At 42.3% G+C, this 27,989-nt stretch overlaps 1 protein-coding gene across 2 annotated transcripts in view; it reads left to right on the top strand.

Moving 5' to 3' along the window:
• Window positions 1–27,989, top strand: part of ZBED1 (zinc finger BED-type containing 1) — a 426,627-nt gene that overhangs the window by 47,670 nt on the left and 350,968 nt on the right. For both annotated transcript variants that reach the window (XM_073565949.1, XM_073565948.1), the window contains 2 exons: window positions 4,118–4,225; window positions 11,329–11,397. In XM_073565949.1, the coding sequence (XP_073422050.1) occupies window positions 4,118–4,225; window positions 11,329–11,397 (177 nt within the window). The remainder of the gene's footprint in view (window positions 1–4,117; window positions 4,226–11,328; window positions 11,398–27,989) is intronic.

The raw sequence follows: 27,989 nt of genomic DNA, 5'->3' as shown, positions 1-27,989 counted from the left end.
ACTGTTTCTTGATAAAAAATTTTAAATATATTTTACTTCTAAAACAGGTCCCAGGTTCCAATGGGCATCGCTGATCTTGGTCAAGCACCTCCTTTCTTCTTAAGATGCCTTCCTCTTTCTTTGTTTCATGTGGATGATGCGTCCACGTCATCCACACACAGTGTCCATGACATCGCATGCCTGCGCCAGCATATTTATCTCTGCCCTGTTGCGGGCAGAGCATAGGCCAAAGAGCCCCGGCATATGCACACTGCAGTACTTTACTCCGCCCTAGTCAGGACAGAGAAGTGCGCCTATGCAGGAGCGTTGTTAATGTGGTTGTTAAACGCAAACTCAGCCAAAGGTAACGCAGTACACCAATCATCCTGTCGGGCTGAGGTCAAGCAACGCAGAATTTGCTCCAGAGATTGATTGGTCCGCTCAGTCTGAACTCTGAGCAAAACCACTCGGCTGAGTGCTTCCCCTGGCACACACTCATCACCATGTCCTCAGCCATACGCATCCGATCAGGCTCATCATAAATATGCCCCAGGGCCTCAAAAAATGCATCCACAGTCATGCGCTCAGGGGCAGTGGTCGGGAGGAAGAAAGCCCAAGCCTGGGGGGCTCCCCTTAACAGAGACATAATGACCCCACTCTCTGACTTTCATCCCCACAAGAGTGTGGTCTCAATGAAAAAAAAAAAAAAGCTTACAGCCCTCCTTGAAAACTTTGAATTCCATTTTATCTCCAGAAAAGGTATCCGGTAACTTAACCGGAGACTCGGGAAATTAATGTAACATCCCGACCCCCCGATGATAAAACCCCCTGCACAGTGTCAGCGATCAGCTGCTGAGACTGAGCCAGGGCTAGTTCCCTCAGGAGTTTCTGAGACATCTGAGTCAGGTGCTTTACCTGCTCAGAAAGAGCGTGCATAGGATCCATCACACACACAGGAGAAGGGGAGCGGAGAAAAAAAAATGGTAACGGTCAGTTATAATGTCAGGACTCTAATGTCAGGACCCTGTCAGCGTCAGCAAACTGCCACGCAGAGCAGGGTGACTTACCCACACTATGGGAGAGCGCGGGGTCCAATCCTGTAGTGATGGTTCAAGCAGACAGGACCTGCAGCACTGAAAATAGTAAAGAGTCCCAGGACCTACGATCATGTGACTGCAGGGGGTGGGGCTTAGCGTCCTACTGCTGTAGATGATGTAATGTACCTAATGCAGGGAAACAGTAGTAGAGGAGAGGAAAACGCAGGTCAGACAAGCAAGCGTTCGTACACGGAGAGGGCTGTGCAGTACCAGAGAGACGAGCAGATAATAGTCAAGTCACAGGCAGAGGGTCATACACAGAGAGGTAGCGCAGTGCAAGAGGGACAGGCAGAACTCGTAACAGGGACAGAACCGGATCAAAACCAAACAAGCAAGCAAGTTATCAGGCACAAGGCACACGTACACGAGGTCAACTAACTCAGCCGAGGGCAGGAGTATAACTGACACCTGACCTAGGTCAAGTGAGCATTAAATAGCCGCCCTCTGCCAGAGAGAGGCAGAAATAATTAACCCGTGTGACCAGGACGGACCAAAGACAAACGCCATCCTGGATCATGACAGTCTTTTTCCTGTCTTGCAGGCCGGATTGGTGGCAGATATACAGAATGTTAGAATGCTGTATATCAGGTCTTACAGGTACTGGCCCTATCTCATAATGTATGGGACAAACCTGGTGACAGTGACAATATAAACTGAGCACATTGCCTTTTAGGAGATTTATCCCCTTAAAAAAGTTGCATATTTAGTGTTCTTATCTCTGACTTCATTCTACAGAAACAGAAAGTTTACTTAAATATACAGCTCTGGCAAAGGTTAGGAGACCGCTTCGAAATGTTCAGTTTGTCTGATTTTTCTCTTTATAGGTATATTTTTGAGTAAAATGTAAATTGTTCTTTTAGTCTATAAACTTCTGACAACATGTCTCCGAATTTCCAAGTACTAAATTTTGTATTTTTTTTTCTGACAAACAAAAGTGGTCAATATTAAAAAACAAAAAACAAAAACAGTGCTCTCAGACCTCAAGTAATGCAAAGAAAACAAGTTCATAATCATTTAGAAACAACAATAATGTTTTAACTCAGGAAGAGTTCAGAAATCAATATTTTGTGGAATAACCATGATTTTTAATAATGACTTTCGCGCATCTTGGCATGCTTTCCACCAGTCTTTCACACTGCTTCTGGGGCAGAAATGTAAGCAGTTCTTCTTTGTGTGATGGCTTGTGACGATCCATCATCCTCTTGATTACATTCCAGAGGTTTTCAATGGGCTTCAGGTCTGGAGAATGGGCTGCCGATGACAGGGTTTTGATGTGGTGGTCTCTTAATTTTTGCCAGAGCTGTATTAATTAGGGTTCTTGGTGCATCATTGGTGTGACCAAGAGGGGTCAGTGCACCATTCTGTTTGAAAACCACCGCTGTCAATCACCAATTGGGGAGGCCGAAGCATTGAAAACCAGTGGACAAAACTGTGTACTGAGCCTCTATATCACACCGAGGGTACACCGAGAAGCCTGATTAGCATATTTGATTTACTAACATTTAACCACTTAAATGCTGTTGTCAATCTCTCATAGTGCCATTTAACACAATCATGAGCTGTTGATGAGATGCCGTGGCAGTCGGGGACCTGCTTAAGGTCCCATTCATCATCATTTTGGTGCTTCTGTGAAGGCTGGCCAGTTCAAGGCCCCTTGGGCCTCTATAAAAGAAAAAGAAAAGTGTAAAAAAAAAACGGTGTTAAAAGTATAAATAAAATTTAAAAACATAACATTTTGAATCATCCCCCTTTTCCCCATCGACAAAATATGAGCATATTCTATATTCTAAAAGGCTGATCTAACAAAATATAAAATTATTGTCCCATATATAATAATAATAATCTTTATTTTTATATAGCGCTAACATTCTGCAGCGCTTTACAGTTTGCACACATTATCGTCACTGTCCCCGATGGGGCTCTCAATCTAAATTCCCTATCAGTATGTCTTTGGAATGTGGGAGGAAACCCACGCAAACACGGGGAGAACATACAAACTCCTTGCAGATGTTGTCCTTGGTGGGTTTCGAACCCAGGACTCCAGCGCTGCAAGGTAAATATCTCAAAATGCAGGCGAAAAAAAGACCTCACACTGATCCACTAAGTGAAAAATTAGAAAATTGTGGTTCTTGGGAAATGGCGACACTAAGCTTTTTCTTAACCACTAAAATATACAAAACTATACAAATTTAAAGGTCGCATGCTATGAAGTCATTGGAGAGAATAGTACTTGCCTACTAGTGCCCGAGGGTGAGGGCCTACACTGAGCCCCTGCAGTTTGCGTACCAGCAGAGATTGGGGGTGGATGATGCGGTATGTCTCTACTGTACATACAGTACATTCATTCTTGGACAATGAGGGAACTGCAGTGCGAGCCATATTCTTTGACTTCTCAAGTGCTTTCAGTACCTTACAGCCACTCTTATGAAATAAGTTGACTGATATGGCGGTAGATTAGGGGTTGGTGAACTGGATAAGCGACTACCTGACGGACAGGCCGCAGTTTGTATGGATGTGGGATAACACTGGTATGGTAATAACACATATCTGAATGAGTCCAAAGATATTAAGATATAGTAAGTTTTTTTTTTCCATTATAGCCTTTCATAGCACGGCTTCTAATTACTACGTTCTAATGTATATCTGTTATTCTAGAAGCTAAAGAATCGACTTATTCAATATTTATGACTCATGATTTATATTCATTTTTCCTTATTTTAGTAATGTCTAATAAATGTGTAAGGGCTCCACAGTGTCACGGTAATTGCATAGATGCTGTGTCATAGGGTTATACGGTATATATGTAGTAGCTTAAGGTGAAATGACATTAAATATGTGCAGTGCAGATGATATGTGCCACTTACAATAGAAATATAATCTTGCACTGAACATTCTCATAATTGCTGGGTTATACTTATATCTTTTAATACACACCATAAGAAATGATTGCGAAGCAGTGTCACAACTTGGTAAGACTAAGGTAATGTCTGTTCTCAAGTAATTGCGCTAAAATATTTACCAATGTTTTTTTTTTCTTGCAGTTCTCCCTCGACAAGATGGAAAAATTGCTGTGGTCACTGGAGGTGCAAAAGGCATAGGATACTACACTGCAAAACATTTAGCAAGACTTGGAATGCATGTGATAATAGGTAGGTCCTTAATTTTCCCTTGCCCTCCTCTCATTACTGTAAAGTTATAATGGGGCCAAAAGGAAATCTCAATATCGCTATTTCAGAATAGACAATGTTAGCATTAACTGACATGAAGATAGGTGTTATGACTCACCTGGTGAGGTGGATCCTCCAAGACCGAGGTCTGTATGGGCTCTCGGACCACGGGCATCAGTGCAGCAGATCAGCGAAGGACACAGATAGTCGAGGAGCAGGAGACCGTAGTCAGGTAGGCGGAGTGCGGGAGACTGAAGGCATGCAGGAAACATCAGGAAACTGCAGGCAGGCGAAGTGCAGGAAACTGCAAGTGGACGCAGGACATCAGGAAAACCAGAGGCGGGCGGAGAACCTCAGGAAGCTGCAGGAAACCGCAGGCAGGTGGATGGAGTGCAGTAGAGGGTCCAGCAGCACAGAAGTCTTAATGTAAGGATACAACCAGAGTGCCGTATAACACGAACGACTATTGCATCACAATGCTCTGATTGACCGGTGGCTCTCCTTACTCGAGCTTGACAGCATGTTTTTCTGTGCAGCTGTCATGCTCGGGTCAGGAGAGGCGCCGGCCAGTCTATGCGATCATTGTCCGCTTTATATGGCCGCTTGACTGCGTCCTAATCACATGACACAAGGTTATGTCTTCAAGAGACTTATATAGGCCCGAGTTGATGCTTACATGAGATGAGGCCAGGTCATCTGCAAAGCTCAATATGGAACACAGCAGAGTCCAGTAAACCGGAGTAGAGGGAAGCAAGGCACGGATTCGGGATAGATGCTTGGCAATAGGGTGCAGGGGTTCACAGTGCAGTACCCAGAGATTGCACTCTCTGCAAGGAGAAACGTTTCCCCTTACAGCTCCAGAGAGTAGCCATTCACCTAGCCAAATCAGATTTCCTGCTTTGCACTAAGAAGTGGCCCCACCTCGGAACATGTGTCTGCAAATAGAATTTCTAGATTGGCTTCTTATCCGAAGGCTCGTTAAAGGCTCGATAATTACTTTTAGGATTGCTACATCTAATCGGTGGTATCGGAGGTAACGTTCTCTTCCTTCTGAAGAAGCTATTTCAGCATTATTGTAGTCATTCTTGGAGGCTTGGCTGAATGTGTAATCATGACAAATAGCATACAGAAGCAATATAACTAATAAGCCACATTATTATTATTTATTTATATAGCACCATTGATTCCATGGTGCTGTACATAAGAAGGGGTTACAAACAAATTACACATATCACTTACAGTAAACAAGCTTACAATGACAGACTGATATAGAGGGGAGGGAGGACCCTGCCCTTTCGGGCTTACATGCTACAGGATGGTGGGGAAGGAGACAGTAGGTTGGGGGGTTGCAGCAGTTCCGGTGTTGGTTGAGGTGATATCTCCGGTAGTGGTGAGGAGGCAGCGGGGTCATTGCAGGCTGTAGGCTTTCTTGAAGAGGTGTGTTTTCAGGTTCCGTCTAAAGGATCCAAATGTGGTTGATAGTCGGACATCTTGGGGCAAAGAATTCCAGAGGATGGGGGCTATTCGGGAGACGTCTTGGAGGCGGCTCGGTGAGGAACGAATAAGTGTGGAGGAGAGAAGGAGGTCTTGGGATGACCGGAGATTACCTGAGGGAAGATATCAGGAGATTAGTTCAGAGACATGTGGAGGAGACAGGCTATAGATGGCCTTGTAGGTCAGTATTAGTAATTTGAACTGGATACGCTGAGGGAATGGAAGCCAGTGAAGAGATTTGCAGAGGGGAGAAGCGCAGGAGTAGCGAGGAGAGAGATGAATTAGTCGGGCAGAAGAGTTAAGGATGGACTGGAGAGGTTAGCGGGGAGACCACAGAAAAGGAGGTTGCAGTAGTCGAGGCGGGAGATGTAATGCAAAGTAGAAATGTTTTTATTGGGACATCAGCATTGGTTTAGAATCCAAAACATGAATGACAGCCAATGTTTCGTTCCATTCCTAGACCTTTCTCAAGGCGTGTGTGAGATACCACACCACATGTGTAGCTGTCTCCATGTTTGCATTGCATTAGAGTGCCGTGGTTTACTGCTTATGTTCTTGGATTTCTTTGGTTCCTACTACATCTTGACTCCCTACAATATTTCTTTTGCATACAGAAGCAACATCAGGAGTCAAATCAAAAGAGTTTTAGCAGAGAAAACCTTTGGTGAACACTGGTACCTTAGCTGAGATACAGGGAGGTATCCAAATTAGGCTTAAGGGGGTGTTTAAGTATACAAAATAAAAATCATGCAAAAATAATAGTAAATATTTTTTTAAAGTTGTTTCTAAAGTAATAACCTTTTATGTACAGACCCTAAAGGTGATGGTTAAACCTCGCTGCCTTGGGTTCCAACCAGTAGTTAAATATCATTGATAGAGCAGAATAATCTCTTCAGAATGTTGAAAGTGAAGACATTTTCAGCGTTCCTGCAGAAGTTAATGAGAGTAGAAATAACTACTCTGAAAGGTGCTTCTCTTGAGCATTCTTTGTACCTGCAGAAGAAGAGAAATGGAAGCATGTGACCCAAAGAAGCAGGAAGATGAGGAGGCAGTCAGTACCCATACCGCTGAAGAACTGCTACCAGGTTCTCACCTAAGACAACTACAAAGATGTAGATAAAAAAGTGCTTTGCCCACAAAGAACACTCCAGTAGGAAATCAGAAGCTTCTTGAAGGGAGAAAATGATGTGCTCTGTTGAAGAAGAAAGAGTGTGGTGATCATGGGGAATTTCCTACTTAGAGGAGCAGAAGACACTATCTTCAGACGACCGGACATCACCTTATGAGAAGTGTATATGGATGAGCGGACCCGTAGAAGTTCGGGTTCGGCCGAACTTTAGAAAAAAGTTTGGTTTAGGTAGCAGAAATTGAACCGATCTACGTATAAGTCAATGGGGACCCAAACATTGGTGCTGTAAAATGGTCCTAGTAAGGGATAGTGGAATGCAAAAGGAAGCAAAATGGGGGTAAGAGCAGGATAATTGCCCTGCAAACAAATGTGAATAGTAAAATGATTTAAAAGATCATATAGAATTCAAAATAATAATAGTCTTGAACCAGGAGTTGGAGATCCAAGTGGAGGAGTGGAGCAGTGCCTTGGGTGTATATTTTACTGTACTTGTTAGTAAATAAATGAAAAAAATACGCTGGGGTCAAAGCAAAGCAGACAACTGTGAGCTGGTGTTATTATTCTGGGAAGGGGCCAATATCCATACCATAAAGGTGCCCAGCCTATTAATATCAGCTCACAACTGCCTGTTTTAGCCTTTACTGGTTATTAAAAAGGGGGGTCCCCACTCTTTTTTTTGGGGGGGGTCTCCCCTTTTTAATAACCAGTAAAGGCTAAACAGACAGCCATGAGCTGATCTTAATAGGCTTGGAAGAGTCCATGGATAAAGGCCCCTGCCAGACTAATAACACCAGCCCTCAGCTGCTAGCTGCATCAATTTTGGCACTTGGCCTCTGCTCTTCCCTCTTGCCCTGGTGCATTGGTAAGTGCGGTAATTGTTTTTGGGGTTGATGTCACTTGATGAACTCTTTTTCACATCAGATGTCTTTGTTCTTAAAAAAGTACGACATAGTGATTATGGGCGATTTTAACTATCCAGATATTTGTTGGGAATCTCTCTCAGGCAAAAGTAATGGGTCCAGAAAATGCTTATTTTCTTACGCTGACAACTTTATCTTTCAAAAGGAAGAAGAGCAAACAAGAGGACCTGCCATCTTGGACCTTATTCTTATCAACGTGAGGAAATAGTTGAGGAAGTATAGGTGGTTGGAAATTTAAGAGGCAGCGTTCATGCTATCCTTGAATTTTAGATTACAAGAGGAAGAAGACCTGCATGGACTCAGACTTTAAGGTTGGAAAGGCAGATTTTAATAAGAAAGAGGGTAGGAAAGGTCCAATGGGTGGATGGTTCTACAGGACAGAAATGTCCAAGAAGGATGGGAGATTTTACAAAATAAAATTCTCACTGCACAATTATTAACAATCCCGAAAAGAATGAAGACTTGGAATAATTAAATAGACCAGGATGGATGAGCACAGAACTTTAAACACTTGCTAAAATGGAATAAAGAAATGTATTTCAAATGGAAAGAGGGGTGCATATATCTGAAGAAAAATATGCTGTCTGCAGGGAATGCAGGGCAAGCATTAGAAGAGCTAAAGCCAGTAGTGAAGTGAGGCTTATAAGGGAGAACAAAAGCAATATAAAGGATTTGGGGGCTATGTCAAAAGCAAAAGAAAAGTCATAGATGCTATAGGATTTTTACAGGATGAAAATGGTGAAGTGATCAAAAATGATGTTGAGAAGGCCAATCTTTTAAATTCCTATTTTGCGTATGTGTTCGCTAAGAGAGCAATTGTAACATCAACTGACCTTCACTGTGCTATCAAAAGAATAAAATAATCCACACAATCTATAACAAAAGAAATGGTGAGGGAACACTTAGCTAATTTTAAATGAATTTAAATCTCCTGGTCCAGATGAATTGTATCTTAGGGTACTGAAAGAGATAGCAGAGGAAATTGCAGAACCACTAGCCAGAATCTTTGAAAAAATCCATGAGAACAGAAGTCCCAGAAGATTGGAGAAGGGCAAATGTTGTACCCTATCTTCAAATAAGGAAAGAAGATGGAGCCAAGAAATTACAGGCCAGTGAGCCTTACTTCTATACCAGGAAAGATCTTTGAACAAATTATTAAACATCATGTATGTAAGTATTTGGATAAAAATATATTAACTAGAGCCAGCATAGGTTAGTAGCAAACAAGTCATACCAGACTAATCTAATTACCTTCTATGATGGACTGGGTGGATCAGGGAAATGCGATTGATACAATATATCTCAACTTCAGCAAAGCATTTGATAAAGTATCTCATGCTATCCTTATTGAAAAAATTACCAAGTATGGGATTGACAATGCTATGGTTAGGTTTATTCATAACCAGCTCAGTGATCATACTCAAAAAGTGGGAATAAATAGTTCCACATCCAATTGGAAGAGTGATTCAAGTGGGGTATCACAAGACTCTGTTCTGGCCCAGTATTGTTCAACATTTTTACAAGTGATCTAGATAAGGAAACTGAAGGTAAACTAATCAAATTTGCAGACTGTGCAAAATAGGAGGGATAGTTAATAAGGGAAGACAGAGAAAAGATTGAGATGGATCTAGATAAGCTTAAAGAATGGGCAATGACTACTAGAATGGTAGGGAGAAATGAAAGATTGTACATCTGGGCAAGAAAAATGAAGATTACATCTACAGAATGGGATGAATAGAACTAAGCAACAGCATGTGTGAAAAAGACTTGGTTATGCTAATAGATCACAGACTGCACATGAATCAACAGTGTGATGCAGCAGCAAAAAAAGCAAACACAGTTCTGTATTAACCTCTTTCCGACACTGGGCGTAAACTTACGCTGATGTCGGACCTCCTACCTTTGATGTGGGCTCCGGCGGTGAGCCCACATCTTTCCCGCCACGTGTGAGTTGTTTTGAACAGCTGACGTGTGCCGGAACATACTCGGGTGGAGGTGCGATCTACCCACGGCTTTTAACCCGTTAAATGCTGCTGTCAATCTCTGACAGCGGCATTTAACATGCGCTTCCGGCAATCGTTCCGGAAATCCGCCCATCAGTGACCCATGTCACGTCATCGCGACTCACCGATGGGTTGGCATGACAACCAGAGACCTCTGTGGTTGTCACTGCTGGATTGCTATGAGTGCCGTCCGGTGGTCGGCGCTCATAGCAAGTGAGGTATTGTGCTACATACAGGTGATTTGATCATTGCCTGTATGTAGCAGAGCCAATCGGGTTATGGCAGCTTTTAGTCTCCTATGGAGACTATTGAAGCATGCCAAAAGTAAAAAAGAAAAAAAAAAAAACTTTTTAAAAATATGAAAGAAATAAAATATAGAAGTTCAAGTCACCCTCCCTTTTCGCCCCATTCAAAATAAAACGATAAAAAAACAAACATACACATATTTGGTATCACCACGTTTAGAAACGGCGTAGCAAGAAAAAAAGTCGAAACGCCAAAATTCCTTTTTTTGGTCTCCACGACATTGCATTAAAATGCAATAACGGGTGATCAAAAGATCGTATCTGCACCAAAATGGTATAATTAATAACGTCAGCAGAGGGGTCAAATCAGCTTCTAATCTTTTAAGGCATGACAACTGCCAGTTATCTATTATCAGATTCTCCAATAGTGATTCTGTGAGATTATCCATACAATGATTGAGCAGTGCTGCGCTCCATGGAGCAATGATATTAGGCTGGTTTCACATTTGAGTCTGCGCAGCGTTTCATCCGCTGCAATCCGTATACGTCCTGTTTCCCTATCTTTAACATGGTGTACGCAGGGGCAAGCGTTTGCATCAGTTCGCATGCGTCAGCATACGCATGCGTTGTTTTTCTGTGTGTGGCGGGGTCCGGCGAACGCATCATGTTGGATTTTTGGAAGCAGCCAAAATCCGTCAAATATGCGCATTCATGCGCATGCGGATGAGTGCATCAAATAAATGCTTACTGTCTATAGGAACGCATGCACACGCATGTAAACGCTGCGTATTTTTGTCGACATGCGTAAGATGATTCGGATAAAAAAACGCTGTGTTTTTGGGAATGTGGATGATGCGCAGCGGAATCAAACGCAAATGTGAGACTCTAGAGTACCCAATGCGTTAGAATCGGGCCACCATCTAGTCTATTATAATTCCAAGCCTAACAGTTATACTGTTGTTTCAGTGAATACAGGGATTCTGAGCAATGACGAGCAGTTCACTTGTCTAGTTTAGAAAGAAAGAGAAATTTGATAAGGGGGTAAATGGTTTTCTGTAACAAACTAGTATATATTATCATATATGCTCACACTGTAATTGTTTTGGGAAAAATGTAACCAATAGGCGCATGACGTATGATGATGTAGCGTTAGTTACTGTTCTGAGCTTGCTGTTAAATTTTGCTTTTATTTTCTTAATCCATAAGAACTTCATTCTATGTAAAACAGCCAGCATTATACAACAATTGTTATCATTGTAATTCAAGCAATAAACAATTCTGTGATTCATTACAGCGGGGAACAATGAAACTGATGGCAATGAAGCGGTGACAAGAATACAACAAGACACCATGAATGAGAAAGGTATGCGTTTTCTATGGAGTCAATGCCGTGACTGCCGGGGAACTAATGGAGCAATCTCTTGAATAGTTACACTTCTTAGCAGACCATAAGGCTTTGTCTTGTGCTTCAGCTTGACTTTTCTTTGTCGTGCCAAGGTTTAGTGGGTTTGAGAAGTCATAAATATACATTCCTTCTATCTTGGGTGTCCATTTGCATTATTTCTGTGGAAATGTATTCTTAATCATCAAAAATTGGAAACTTCAGTTTTACAGGTGTGTACAGACTACAGTATAGAGGAAAACTGATGTGTACAGAGAAATGTGTCCTTATCTTTTCTTTGATTTGGATAAGGCCTCAGTTCTGATGATACAAATGTAACATAATACTGCAACATGCTAGCAAATGGTTGACATACTGCAGTTCACATTGAATCCACTGGGTAGAATACATATAGCTTAGACATCGAGTGACAGCCTTGCAAAATAATGTTTTTTATTTTAAAATAGAATTGTACTTTTAACAAACTTTGCATAAAACATTAGCACAGGTGTTTGTAAGAAATTATATCTTATCAGAGAAATCCACCTTCTTCCCCAGTAATTAGATACTTCTTCCTTCCCCTTGTCTGTTAAACGTGTCATTCACTGTGAAAAAGCAGCTCAAGTCCATCCTGCTTACAGGAGACAGACTGCAGGTGTCATGCCACACAGCCAGTCATCCTCTATGTAGAGCAGAGAGGCAAGAGGGAGAAAGAGAAACATTGTGCAGAGCTTTGTAACAAGTTCAGAAAGCTCAGCTCTGCTGTAAAATATCCTCCATGTTGCAGCAGCTTATTTCTGTCGGCTAAAAATGAATGAAGAGCATGTGGACCATCTTTTGTGAGCTGTATACAGGAGAGATCAGTGCAGCTCTTCTCCATCCTCTAGCAAACAGTGGATTGCATGTTATAGATAGCACATGCAGCAGCTAAAATGTGTGAGAAAGGATATAAATTTACTAGTGAGTGTAAATTCCCCTTTTGGGTTGAAAATTCATATTACCAAATTATCCAATGGGAAAATGAACCCTAATGAAGGCATGTATTAAAACATGACTTTTATTATTTTTATTTAAAAGTGGTAAAGTCTGATTAAAATGACAACAGTGAGCCTGTGTTATTTCTATATAAAGTATGACCTCTAGTTTCTGCACACTTGTCTGATCCACCTACCATTCCAGGGCTGCACTCCATGGGTTGACACAGCATAATCTAAGTATCTGTAATCTATGATGTACACAGGTTTCACTAGCATATATAATAGATAACAGATAAAGGGATAAAACATAAGTATGTTGCAAACCTCAAAGCTAATGTACTTACTGTAAGTGGCTGTGCCATTAATGACCCTAAAATGTATTCTCACAGCTTCCAGTCTCTACTAGGACCGCACCCTGATGCTTGTGCAGGCACAGACAGAACTTCTAGTGTAGTTTATGCTCTTTTGTGATGTATGTCTGCCCATTGTACATATAATTTATTTCCGTAACAAGTCCCTTTTTTTTAATATGTTGACTACAAGGATTAAGCAGAATGTATACGCTGTGATTGATTTATTAATAATTCATAGACTGGCTAGGTGACCTTGTGCGAACACTGCACTAAATGCTCCCCATATCACATAATTTCCACTTTGGATGACTTAATTAATTTCTTAGCATTTTGATTAAAGCAGCAGTGGGTGAAATCCATTCTGGGTGTTTACTAGGTGAGATAAGAGAGGGTGGTTTTCTCTGGAACCTGTTTTGTCACCAATGCTGCTTTGTACAAGATAATTAATAGTGCATGCTGTCTGCAAATAAGAGGGAATCACATTATCACTCGCTTCACTTACAAGGTTTTTCTGTGATTTTGTATTTAATCACTAAAATCGCAGCTGTCTCAAGCTTCTCCGTATACGCAAAGATCAATCACGGAGTACTGATCTTGGGGGACAGAAATAAGGAAAACTAACAAAAAACTATGGTGCAATACATTGAACTTCTATGAAGTGCACATTATATTAGACTGTGTGGTCATCCCCATCTAGTGCCAGGAGCGGTCGGTAGAAGAACTCATCAGCACATGCTGATAATAGGGGTTTTCCATCTTATAAAGTAATGGCAATTAGGATATGCCACCACTTTGATTAGTTGAGGTCCGACATTTAAGATCCCGCTTGATCCTGAGAATTAATGGGTTACTCCCAAGAAGTTTAAAGGTTACAATTGCAAAGTCCTTGTAAAAAATCGTCTCCATTCCCAGGTTGAGCGGAATTTTAATTGTATTGTGTACTACTCATTATCTAGATTACCAGCCACAGCTGCAGCCTTTCTGCGTTAACCGCTTTCCTGAGCAAGCGGAACAGATCTTTCCAATAGAGCTTGTAAGCGCTGCTCTGAAGCTGGCAGGATCTCTCGTATTGGCCATTCCACTGCTCTCCTCCAGTGCTGCAGAGGATGAAGCTACTGTACCTTGGCCTTCAGCATCTAAAACCGCACAAATTGGAACAGCAGTTCAACTATGTGGCAGGTCCAAAGCGCCAGGAAGGTAGTCTGGAGGCAGGAGCATCTTATAGTCACAACATGAGACAACCAATTTGAGGGGATGCAGCTCTGGCTTTGCTCTGCATCCAGTAGCAAAGGGGGTTTCCCACCGACAAAGTTCATTTTAATGATTAGATCTCTGAATAATAATAATTTCTACAGTTGGATGTGTTTAAAAAATATTCCTGTGCTGAAATAATCTTTTAAATGTGCCCCTGCTTTGTACTGTGTAATGGCTGTGTCTGGCCATACAGGAGCATGGTCTGATCTCCTGGGCCGGGGAGGAAGCAAAAGAGAGTATGCAGACAAGACCGTATGGGATCACAGCTGATTCTTTTTGTAAAGCAAAACATGTGCCTGCCTGTTTTTAACCCCATTACCCCCATGGGTGGTTTGCATGTTAATGTTCGGGAAAATTTTCTTTTCTGACCACTGTCATTTTATGAGGTTATTACTCTGGAACGCTTCAATGGATCCCGGTGATTCTGAGATTGTTTTTTCTTGACATATTGTACTTCATAATATGAAACTTTGAATTTTTATGCCCTTAAATCACAGAGATGTGTCACACAATATACCGGTAGTTAATAAATAACATTCCCCACATGTCTACTATACATCAGCACAATTTTGGAACCAAATTCTTTTTTTTGTTAGGAAGTTATAAGGGTTAAAAGTTGACCAGTATCTCATTTTTCCAACAAAATTTACAAAACCATTTTTTTTAGGGACTACCTCACATTTGAAGTCACTTTGAGGGGCCTATATGAAAGAAGATACCCAAAAGTGACACCATTCTAAATAATGTACCCCTCAATGTGCTCAAAACCACATTTAAGAAGTTTATTAACCCTTCAGGTACTTCACAGGAATTTGTTGAAAAAAAATTAACATTTAACTTTTTTTTCAGAAAAATTGTCTTCAGATCCAATTTTCTTTTATTTTTACAAGGGTACCAGAGAAAAATTGACCCCAAAATTTGTTGTGTAATTTCTCCTGAGCATGCCGATACCCCATATGAGGGAGAAAACCACTGTTTGGGCGCCTGGCAGAGCTCGGAAGGGAAGGAGCGCCATTTGACTTGTTGAATGCAAAATTTGCTGAAACAACTGGCGGACGCCATGTTGTGTTTGGAGAGCCTCTGATGTGCCTAAACAGTGAAAATCCACCTGAAGTGACACAATTTTGGAAACAAGACCCCTCAGGTAACTACTCTAGATGTGTGGTGAGAATCTAGAGGCGCTTCACAGAAGTTTATAACGAGCCGTTAAAATAACAAAAAAAAATTTCCTCACAAATATGTTTTTAGCACAAAATATTTCATTTTCATGAGGGTAACAGGAGAAATTGCACCATACATTTTGTTGTGCAATTTCTCATGAGTACATCGATACCCCATATGTGGGGGAATACTACTTTTGAGGCACAGTGCAAATCTCAAATGGGAAGAGGCGCCATATTGGAGTTCAGATTTTCCTGGAATGGTTTGAGGGTCCTGTCACATTGGCAGAGCCTCTGAGGTGCCAGGACAACAGAAACCCCCATCTAGTGGTACAGTGATCGTATTGACACCACATGTGCCTCTCAGAATCTTATACCACTGAGCGATGAAGACAGAATAAATTACATTTGTACCACTAAAATGTTATTTTAGCCCCAAGTTTTGAATTTTTCTAAGGGCTAATAGGAATTTTTTATACAACAAACGGAGCTCCATTTTTTCCTGAGTGTGCCAATACCCTACATGTAATCTGGAAATATTTTTCAGGCACAGTGCAAAGCTCAGAAGGCAAGGATCACCAGATTTTACTGTTATGGTTTGCAGGTGCCATGATCCACTGGGAGAGCCCTTGAGGTGCCAAAACAACAGCGTTCCCCATAAGTGACCTCATTTTACAAACTACACCTCTCAATGAATTCATCTAAGGGTGCAGTGATCATATTGACACTACGGGTGTGTCACAGAATTTTATATCATTAGGCAGGGAAAAAAAAATAACCACATTTTTACCGCCAAAATTTAGTTTTAGCCCCAGATTTGTCATTTTCACACAAGTGGGTAAAAATGGTACCAAAATTTGTCCCAATATTTCTGCTGCACGTGGCAATACCCCATATGTGGCTGTACAGTACTACTTAGCCATACAGAGTGATTTGGGAAGGACGGAGCACTATTTGCCTCCTGGAGCGCAGATTTTACTAGAACAGTTTGCGGACTCCATGTACAGAGCCACTTAATTGCTAGAACAGCAGAATCCTCCCTCAAGTGACCCCATTTGGGAAACTGTACCCCTTGGGGAATTTATCTACAGGTTGTGATGCAGTGACCCCTGTTACAGCTAGGGGACACTGTATGTGCTGCTCAGGATATGCATATGGGCGTTTCCTTGATTGTGGTGGGGAAACAGTGACCGCCATGATTGTAAATGTATGTATGTGTCACAGAGGTCCTCTCCACTGTAAACCCAAAAATGATGTTGTTATGCTGGGACTTGTACTCAAGGAGTTATTTACCTATAAGGGGGGCTTATAGGGCTAGTCGGAGAGCTGGGCGGGATCGACTAGCCACACATACACCGCCCACATATGTGGGTGGTTTTGGATATATAATGTGACTGAGGTCTGGTCACATGGTCGTGTGTTTTGAACCTGAGTGGTCAGAGTGCAAGGTCCTGGAATGCCTGTGTGTTGGGAGCTGCTAACTTCCAAAAGAGCACATGGTGAGGCCGGTGTGTTGGGAGGTCCTGGCCGTAGGATCGGATCCCTGAATAGCACCCAGGGAGGCCTGTGTATTGGACAGTCCCAGAGGGGGGACGGACGTCCTGAATAGCACCCACTGAGGCCATGTGTGAGCAGAGTCTGTGACAGCTCTGCGTTGGGAGAGCGAGAACTGACAAGGAGTTGCCATCTGGAGTAGGAGCTCTCCTGTAAGATACCTCCACAGACTGTTGGTGCTTATGATGTTGAATGTTAAGGAACTGTTTGGCGTGCGGTCGCCCACGTTCGCTGGACAGAGAAGTCCAGCATTTCAAGGAACTTCAAGTTAAAGTTGAAATATTATGGACGGTGGTAGGCCTGTGATGTGCAACAGGGTGAATTATGCTGTGTAAAATAAACCAATATAGACTGTTTTATGTGAAAAATCTACGTTAATCCAGTGCCAAGTGAGTGTCCCCCAACACAAACAGTAGGCGCAACGCTACATGGTGTTGTGACAATTTTGACTCTATGGGTATTTTCCAGAAACAAGCAGCAATAAATGTTGCCGAGTGAAATTTGCAAACTGCCGCTGTAGTGACCAGTCTCTTGCAGTCAACAGTACGTTATGCCCAGCCCGTGCTTCTGGAGGCATGCACCTGTAAGTTAGGGGGTCTCTCATCGCTTCAGAAATGCCAAGCATGGACGCCATATGTGGTTTAGGTACACTGTGGGGTTCAGAAGGAAGGGGGGGGCCTTTGGATTTGGGAGCAGAGAATTTGCTGAATTTCTTTTGGCGGATGAGGAGCCATTTAGCTTTTCCAGAGCCTATGTACTACCAATAACATGGTTAACAGATGACGGACCTGAGCCAGGGCTTTCTTTTTTGTGGATTGAGATAAAGCTTTTATTGGGAACATTTTACATAACGTTTTGGATCACATTTATCCCGCGCTCTACGCAGGACAAGTCTTCGAGTGATGTGATTCAGATAAAAACCCTGAGGGATCCATTCACTATAATGAGGCATCAAAGTTACTCTGGACTCCGGCTGGCCTCTGTTCGCCGGGGTCCTTCTTTTCAGAAGAGCACAAAACTGTGGCCGATGGCACTTCTATGCAATTCTTAAAAGATGGACACCGCTGGATCACAGGTCACACGGCTTCCACAGTGCCTCCATCTGCCTCATTCTAGGGAATTTTCCGCCAGAATTTCCATCTGAATCACGTATTTCAGAGATTTACACGGAAAACCTGGTGTAAGCGCTCAACGCACAGCGCAGGATAAATGTTCGCGATCTTACTGCGATCTTTGGGAAGCAGAATGAAAAAAATCAATAGCATGTGAAGAATTGTTTTTTTTTATGCCGTTCCTCATGCGGTATAAGAGATTAGGCGACTTTATTCTTCGGGTCGGTGCGATTACATGTTTGGCTGCTGTCACACACTAAAAGATGCTTTCTATTGCAAAAAATTAGTTTTTGCACCACCACATTTTGAGAGCTATCATTTTTCCATATTTTAGTGCACGGAGTCATGTGAGGTCTTGTTTTTTTGCGGGACGAGTTATCGTTTTTATTGGTACCATTTTCAGGCACATGACATTTTTTGATCACTTTCTATTCTTTGTATTGGTCGACTTTTGTAAGATAGAACGAATAAAAACCAGCAATTCAGGAATTTCTTTTGGATGGGGCGTTTATACCGTCCCACGTGTGGTAGTTTTGATAAAGTAGTTTTATTCTTCGGGTTGGTACGATTTATATCCTTCTTTTATGTTTGTTTTGGCGCTTTTATACAATAAATACTATTTTATAGAAAAAATAATTATTTTTGCATTGCTTTATTCTGAGAGCGATAACTTTTTTACTTTTCTGCTGACGGAGCTGTATTGCGGCTTGTTTTTTTGTGGGACAAAATTATATTTTCAGCGGTACCATGTTTATTTATATCCTTCTTTTTGATTGCGTGTTATTCTTTTTGTTTGGCAGTATGATGTTGAAACATTGTTTTTTGCCTTGTTTTTTTTTTATGGTGTTCACGAAAGGGGTTAGCTAGTGGGACATTTTTATAGGTCGGGCCGTTGTGGACACGGTGATACCATATATGTGTACTTTTATTGTATTGTTTTGTTTTTTTTTTCAAATAAAAAAATATTTGTTTTGAAATACAGTATCTTTTGATTTTTTTATTATTATTTTGGTTTTCTTTTAAAATATTTTTACAGTTGGTCTCTCATCCAAAGGTATAGGGGATGTCCGCCCTCTGCCTACTCCTGGAATTTCAGGGGTTAAAGTGTTGGGAGTGGATTGTGACCGCTCCTGGCACTTAGTGCCGGGTGTCAGCTGTCAGGACCATCTGACACCTTGCGGCGATCACCCGCACACCCTCGTGTGTGCGGACGATCGCTCAGATGTAATATTCCCTCCATGGTCAAATAGGCCCAGGTCACATGGACAGAATATTACATCTGATGTCGGAAAGGGGTTAAGCAGTGTTTTACCTGAAAGACTCAGCCGTGATCCCATGTTATGTCTGTATATTCTTTTTCTTCCTCCCCTGCCCAAGAGTTGTGGTATGATCAGACCATGTCCCTGCACGGTCAGACACAACCATTACACAGTACACAGCAGGGACACATTTTTAAGATTATCTCAAAATAGGAATATACATTTTAAACACATCCAATTATGGAACTTATTATTCAAATATCTATTGATTCAAATATTGATTACAATTAGCTTTGTTAGTGGGAAAACCCTTTTAAGTTTCCTTCCCCAGTCTCGGCCCTACGCAGGGAATAACAGTAAATGGGAACCTGACCTTTGTACCACAGACATGCCAAGATGTTTTTTGACCTCAATATCCCTTCTAGTCACCAATTATGATGAACAAATAAACTTACACGTGGTTAAAGCAAATCTGTCAGAAGATCTCTCAGTGAAAACTGACTATGCTATACCGTTCATGGCAATTTTCCATTGTTCTGCTTTCCTTTTTTCCCTCCCCATCTTTCAAGAGCCCTAACATTTTTACTTTTCAACATAGCCATATTAGGACTTGTTTTTTTCAGGGACAAATTAGAGTTTTGAACGACTCGTTCATTTATCATATTTTGCACTGGAAAAAAGTGAAATGGTTAAAAAAATGCAATTCCACCCTTCTTTTTTCTTATAGTATTCTTTGTTTTGAAAAATGGACCCATCAATATAATTGTCCAGGTTATTCTGTTGATGGAGCCGAGTGGGGACTTGCCTTTTTCATGGTGAACTATTATTTCTGTTAGACGGCGGTCACATTAGCGTATGGCATCCGATGATTCTCTGATGCGAGAGCTTAGGATGCGATATGCTAATAACCCTCGGCTCCTTCTCTGCTGCAGTCGTGAGCCGAGTGTCAGTGCTCTGTGCTCCAATCTTCTTGCATGACAGGATCGGATCACAACTGTGGAGGAAGAGAAAGTAATTTCTTCATCTACTCCACTGCCGGCTTCAGAGGGAATTGCACTGCACTCGATGTTTCACACGCACCCATAGACTTGTATGGGTGCATGTGTGGTACTAGCAGATATGCAGGATGCAGTGGCGAGACGGTTTTGTGTTTTTGGAAACAACCTTTATAGGTTTATACAGTTGTGGCCAAAAGTATTGACACCCTTGCAATTCTGTCAGATAATGCTCAGTTTCTTCCTGAAAATTATTGCAAACACAAATACTTTGGTATTATTATCTTCATTTAATTTGTCTTAAATGAAAAAACACAAAAGAGAATGAAGCAAAAAAGAAAAACATTGATCATTTCACACAAAACTCCAAAAATGGGCCAGACAAAAGCATTGGCACCCTCAGCCTAATACTTGGTTGCACAACCTTTAGCCAAAATAACTGCGACCAACCGCTTCCGGTAACCATCAATGAGTTTCTTACAATGCTCTGCTGGAATTTTAGACCATTCTTCTTTGGCAAACTGCTCCAGGTCCCTGATATTTGAAGGGTGCCTTCTCCAAACTGCCATTTTTAGATCTCTCCACAGGTGTTCTATGGGATTCAGGTCTGGACTCATTGCTGGCCACCTTAGAAATCTCCAGTGCTTTCTCTCAAACCATTTTCTAGTGCTTTTTGAAGTGTGTTTTGGGTCATTGTCCTCCTGGAAGACCCATGACCTCTGAGGGAGACCCAGCTTTCTCACACTGGGCCCTACATTATGCGGCAAAATTTGCTGGTAGTCTTCAGACTTCTTAATGCCATGCACACGGTCAAGCAGTCCAGTGCCAGAGGCAGTAAAGCAACCCCAAACCATCAGGGAACCTCCGCCATGTTTGACTGTACGGACCGTGTTCTTTTCTTTGAATGCCTCTTTTTTTCTCCTGTGAACTCTATGTTGATGCCTTTGCCCAAAAAGCTCTACTTTTGTCTCATCTGACCAGAGAACATTCTTCCAAAACGTTTTAGGCTTTTTCAGGTAAGTTTTGGCAAAATCCAGCCTGGCTTTTTTATGTCTCGGGGTAAGAAGTGGGGTCTTCCTGGGTCTCCTACCATACAGTCCCTTTTCATTCAGACGCCGACGGATAGTACGGGTTGACAATGTTGTACCCTCAGACTGCAGGGCAGCTTGAACTTGTTTGGATGTTAGTCGAGGTTCTTTATCCAACATCCGCACAATCTTGTGTTGAAATCTCTTGTCAATTTTTCTTTTCCGTCCACATCTAGGGAGGTTAGCCACAGTGCCATGGGCTTTAAACTTCTTGATGACACTGCGCTCGGTAGACACAGGAACATTCAGGTCTTTGGAGATGGACTTGTAGCCTTGAGATTGCTCATGCTTCTTCACAATTTGGATTCTCAAGTCCTCAGACAGTTCTTTGGTCTTCTTTCTTTTCTCCATGCTCAATGTGGTACACACAAGGACACAGAGACAGAGGTTGAGTCAACTTTAATCCATGTCAACTGGCTGCAAGTGTGATTTAGTTATTGCCAACACCTGTTAGGTGCCACAGGTAAGTTACAGGTGCTGTTATTACACAAATTAGAGAAACATCACATGATTCTTCGAACAGTGCCAATACTTTTGTCCACCCTCTTTTTTATGTTTGGTGTGGAATTATATCCAATTTGGCTTTAGGACAATTCTTTTTGTGTTTTTTTCATTGAAGATAATAATACCAAAGAATTTGTGTTTGCAATCATTTTCAGGAAGAAACTGAGTATTATCTGATATAATTGCAGGGGTGTCAATACTTTTGGCCACAACTGTAGGTAACTATCCGCAGGGACAGTCTAAGCAACCGACCAAAATAACAGGAATTGTCCTCGCAGGGACTCAAAACAAGCCAACACGGAAAACTAAGAACACTACTAAGTCCGGCAAAACCGGTCACTATAGGGCTGCGGTATGGCCGACTACGGGACCTTAACTATGTAGTGTCACTTAACCGGCTTGACGTCCCTCGGCGTCCCGGACGATGGTTCTTCGGCGTAGCAGCTGCTTGGCCCAGCCGCTGAAGATCTTTCGTAGTCTTCGAGCGTTCCAACGCTCCGGTGAAGCAGGGGCACAACAGGCCCTGGAGGAGTCCTTGGACAGATGAGCCGCAGCCCCCGGATAGGGTCAAGCAGCGGGGATGCGGGGTGGCGGCTGGCAGGCTACCTGCGCAGCCAGGACTGCAACAGAGGACCCGCTGCGAGCAACGGCCCGGCCGTTGGCGTGGACTGGAGCGGGACAGTAGTGGCCGCCGACGGCACAGAACTAGCCGCGGCCACGGGTAGAAGCGGGGTGGCTGCGGGCGGCGGGAGACAGGCCGCAGCCTGGGGCTGAAGTGAGGCGGCAGCGGCCGCTGGTGTCCGCGGGCAGGCCGCAGCCGTGGGCAGGAGCGAGGCGGCAACGGCCGCGAGTGACCGCGGGCAGGCCGAAGCCGCGGGCTGGAGGAAGGCGGCAGCGGCCGCTGGTCGACACGGGGCAGCGGCTCTCGGACGTTCGTCTCCGCACGGTTCCACTGATGTCCAGGGGGAGTATCTCTCCTGTCTGTGGCCACCTTCCTGGCTCCGGTGAATCACTCTGGCTCATAGTCGCACCCAGGGTCTCCTGCTTCTTCTGTCTCGTTCTGCTGACTCACTGTGACTCGCGTTCCACGCCCCTTTTATATTGGCTCCTCCCCTAGCCCACCTGTCAGTATCCAGGGTCCATCACTGAACTCTGTTCCCCGGAAACAGTTTCCGCTGGAACCCAGGTGACGGTCCCCTTGGTTGCGACCCGAACACTCGGCGGGGACCCTCTCTCCCACACATGCAGTCCCATTCTCTGGTGCAATTGCAGCATGCTTCTCTTGTTTCCTCATGCGGAATCGGCATGGGAAAATAATCACAGATGTGAGATGCACCATTGAGTAACATTGGGGCGATTGCAATCAGATTTTTTTTTTATCGGAGTGCACTCTTCTGATTGCAGTGAGAATGAGCCCTTAATACGATTCTGGGGTTCTGATATGTTTGGTGTACAGGTTCATTTGTACGTTTGGCCTCAAAACAATTGCACTAACAGGGTGCAGTGGACCCATCTAATTATGGCAGAGCATACCGCTTACAGTCGAATGCTCTGCATCGCTTCTGTCTGAATTATGCCATATACAGATTGGAGTTTTTTGTGCATTAGTATTTGCACCTGTGTTGCTGCCATAATTAGATGGGTCCACTGCACCCTGTTAGTGCAATTGATTTGAGGCCTTGGCAGGTTAGCATCTCTGCCTTCTTTCAGTGATTTTTGTATATTTTAGGAGGATTTTCAAGTCCTTTTAGTGTCAGTGAGTTTTTCCATTTATGTTTGGAATTTTATGTACACTGCGATATAAAATATACGTATTTTATTATTTTTTTTTTTATTTTTATAGAGGGATAAATTGGATGATGTTAGTCTTCATATTTTTTAAAATCTTTTTTCTTATTTTTTTTTACATTATTATTATACGATCCCTTGAGTACTTTAAACTTGCAAATCGTTCACATGTAACTTTAAGAAAAAGGCTTGTAAAATGTTTCAATTTAAAAAAAAAAAGCACAAAAAACCCTGTGTGAACCCCATGAACGGAGAGCCTTCTCATCATGGAAAATTCATTTTATTGGGATCAACTTTGTGTCTTTTGCCTATTTTAGATTTAGTTTTAATACTTTAAGCAACAATAGAGCTGAGTTTCGAGTTCCCTCTACAATCATTTTACAACTCTATTTCAGTTGTCATTGGACAAGCATTCACTACGTTGATGAAGCAATTTTGTTTCTGTATGAATGGCTATTACATGCACAGAAATAAACCATAATTATAGTATTTTGGCCATGCACATATATAAATATTGTTCTAGTGTAGAAATGACTGCAGATTGCCGGGAGTCGATTGCTCTTTTCATACAGAGAACAATGGAAGTGGTTTGAAAAGCTTTAGTAGTGACTTGATTGTAAATGACTTACTGAGCCAATTCAATCAATAGAAAGCAAAATCCCCATTCGTAAAAGTCTGGAGTTACACACGTTTATTATTATAGTCTTATTTTACGTTGTAGGCAGTTTTGTGTAATCTGTATACAGAATTATCCCTGGGATAATCAAGAACTATTTAGAAATATAGAAGCAACAACTGTAGCTGCTTGGGGCTGGTGGAGGGGAATGGCTCATACAGCATGGGAGATAACAATAGGAAAGGCAGCATAAGCAAAGTAGGCAAACTGGAGACCAGTGTCACGATTCCACCACTCAGTGTCCTAGGGACACAGAGAGGGACAGCTCAGCTGACCTATAGAATCAGGTGTGTGCTGGGCTGTTTGTATTGTGACAACCCACCTCCCAATCTGGCTAGGCTTGCTGGGTTTCCTTCTGGTGTCACCCAATCTGGGTGATTACCTGGCTATTTAGCTGGCTGACAATGGTCAGACCATTGCAAGTCATAGCTTTCCTCGGTGGAGTGTGTGCCTGACCTCAGACTTTGCCCTTTGACCATTCTGTTGTATTGCCCCTTTGCCTTTAACGTACTCTGACCTTTGCTACCTGATTTCAAACTTTGCCTTTTGACCATTCTTTCGCCGTACCCTTTTACCTTTGAAGTGCTCTCCCGGTATCTAACCCGGGACTCCTTGACTTCCCTGTCTCACTGCTTGTCCATGAGAAATGATTCAGCATCACAATCAGGCTGAGGATAAGGTCTCATTTAGATGCCCGACGATTTTCATCAGTATTTTGTATCAGATTTCATCAGTGTTTGTATAAAAAAACCCCTGACATATGAACAGTACTATAGACTAAAAATGGGAACGTGTTCTAGCCATGAAAAATGGACGTCTAAATGAGACCTAAGGCATGGTAACCAGTTTCGTAAAAATATTCTTCAAACTTTTGTCTATTATTAGGAAAACCCCTTCTGAATCAGTATGTTTCCCCTTTATAAAATAATAGCAGCTATAGCAGCCTTTCCGGTGGTGTCAGCCCTGAGTCTCCTGGGACTCGCGTGATATTGGCTCACGTGACATAACAATCAGTAGCCACTTCTCTCTCCTCTTTAGGACAAATAAGACATCGAGAGGAAGTCAGGGCTCTGCCTGCTCTTTCACTTCCTCCGGATGTCTGAGGGGAGTGTGAAGCCGCCGCTGGTTGGTATCTCGTGCGAGCCCTGGGAGCCAGTGGTAGGGGCAGAGAGTATAGCTGCTATTATTTTATAAGGGAGGTAACAAAGTGATAGAGAAGGGGTTGTCTGAGCAGTGGACAACCACTTTAAGAATATTTTTACAAAACTTTTCAGCATGCCTTGGGCTTCACTCAGACGTTCGTTTTTTATGGATAGGACATGTACCCTTTATTGTCTACACGTTTAGGGGTTTGGGTCAATAGTTAAGACATCAAATCAAAATACACCAAATAAAAAATACACCAAATGTCCTCCGAGCCAGGGAGTGTTTTCTCATGAAAATTCCACAGTGAGATAAAATTAATAATCTTGGATCAAAGGTGAGCAAGGTGTTGAAAGAAGACGTAGTCCCAGCCGGTGACTATCGTCTATCTGTGGATCTGTAACAGCCGTCTGCATAGAGTACAGAGGCCGGGTTGGGAAAGCCTGCAAGGTGCAGAGATGCTGCAGGACCTTGCGTGACGTCACAGACACGTGATTAATTACGTGACAGGCTAAGGAGCACTACAGAGCACTCAGGGGGCTAGATTGCTAATCATCTTTCAACACCTTGCTCACCTTTGATCCAAGATTGTTAATTTTATCTCACTGTGGAATTTTCATGAGAAGGACCTTCTGACTCCCTGTCTGCTAAACACCGTTCTTGGAATTCCAGCGCCATTATGCCAGTGCCTGCCTGAAAGGTAACACATCCTTTATCTCAGTCTAGTTTGAGACATTAGTCTTGGCATATAAAAACTGGTTTGGTGGAATTTAACCTTAGTTATACACTACAGCGCAATATGCTAAAAAGTTAAATTGAAAAGTAAAGATTCTCTTTTAGGACAAAAATAGATTGCACATTTTAATAAACAAATACAACTCCAATTCAAACAAGTTGAGATGCTGTTTAAATTGTAAAAAAAAAAAAGAATGCAACAATTTGTAAATGTTTATTACTCACTGTCGGCCATGTCCCTTGTGCATATGCATTTCTCCACAATCTCTGAAACTTTTGATGATATTATGTATTGTAGATGATGATATATTCAGAAGTATTTATAGTTTTATGTTAAGGAACATTTTTTAAAAATTATTTCACAATTTTTAGATATAGTTGTTAACAGATTTTTTTTTAACCATCTTTGCTTTTGAGAGACTCTGCCTCTCTAACATGCTCTTTTTATGCACAGTCATGTGGCGGTTATAAAGATTTAGTTTAGGGTATTATTTACACTATTTACAAATTGCAATAAGGCAAATAAACCCTAACTAAGGTTCCTAAAATATTACATTTATTAATTCTATTAATATAGGGCTAAAGTGCAATATTAAAGTCACATAACTTTGTGACAAGTCAGCATTATTGGAAAATTTTTCCTTTGGTTCTAGAAATAATGACTAATTTCTGCTGAATTACGTCTTCAGACCTTTAAATATGTAGTAGGAAACCAGTCACTTATAGAGTAGCTCTGCCTGGATATTCATAAGGTGAGGATAGTAACTTGTCCCCCTAGGGATACAATTGCCTGTATGACACTAATATCACTTTAATATCCTTTGACTGTAATATGTCTCTTCTGGGATACAGTTGAATTCTCTCAATATTTCATCTGTCTCTTTTGGGATATAGTTGCCCAATAACACTCAATTCACTGTGATATCACTTCACTATAATAGTATGTCTCTTCTGGGATATAATCATACTGGCTATCCTCTAATCCCCTGTGTTTCACCTCACTATCGATAAATTGTCCCTAGTAGGATAACAACTTACTGTCCCTAGATAGATATATTTGTAAGGCAGATACAAATACTCTAATAGCCTTCACCTCTGTCTATAAACTTTGCCTTCTAGGATACAGTTACCGAGACAAATATATATAACACACTCTATAATGGTGAGTGCCATTTAGATAAGAAGAGATGATAGACAAAATCTCTATATATAAAAATGAATGTATGTATGAGTGTATCAGCCATGCCCACTCCACATAGCCCCACCCAATCACTAAGCATCTCTCATTTCACCAGAGTTGTTTAAAAGAAGCTGAGCTGTGATTGGTTGCTATGAGCAACAGTTTTCCCACTCCACAACACCTCAACAGACACTGACCGGGTGGAACAAATCTAGCATTCTGGGAACATAAGCTCCCAGCCATTGTCTGCCCCCCAGAAAGAAGCAGAGAGCACATGACAGAAATGAATCACCCCCTCCCTGCCCATATACCCATCACACATCCTCCATCCCATAGTCCCATAGGCATATCTTCCCTCTTAAAGGGATCCCCGATATGGAAGTTAGGGCAGTTCTACTCAGCGCTCTGGTTCTCACCCCAGTCCCCTCTTAAAGGGATCTCCGCTATGGAAGTTAGGAAAAATCCCTCAGCACTCTTATTCTGACCCCAGGCCTCTTAAGGGAATCTCCGGTATGGAAGCTAGGACCGGTCCACTCAGCGCGCTGGTTCTGACCCCAGGCTCTCTTGAAGAGATCATTGGTATGGAAGTTAGGGCAATTCCACTCTGCGCTCTAGTTCTGACCCCAAGCCCCTCTTAAAGGGATCCCCGGTATGGAAGTGAGGGAAAATCCACTCTGCACTTTGGTACTGTTGGTACTGACTCCAGGCCTCTCTTAAAGAGATCACCAGTATGGAAGTTAGGGCAAATCCCTCAGAGCTCTGATTCTGACCCCAGGCTGACGGGATGATGTGGCAT

Source organism: Dendrobates tinctorius, unplaced genomic scaffold (genome assembly GCF_039654945.1).
Source record: "Dendrobates tinctorius isolate UK_male_01 unplaced genomic scaffold, ASM3965494v1 ptg000016l, whole genome shotgun sequence".
Classification (NCBI taxonomy): domain Eukaryota; kingdom Metazoa; phylum Chordata; class Amphibia; order Anura; family Dendrobatidae; genus Dendrobates; species Dendrobates tinctorius.
Note: the sequence above shows the minus strand (reverse complement) of the source record. Positions and strands in the feature narration are given on the sequence as shown.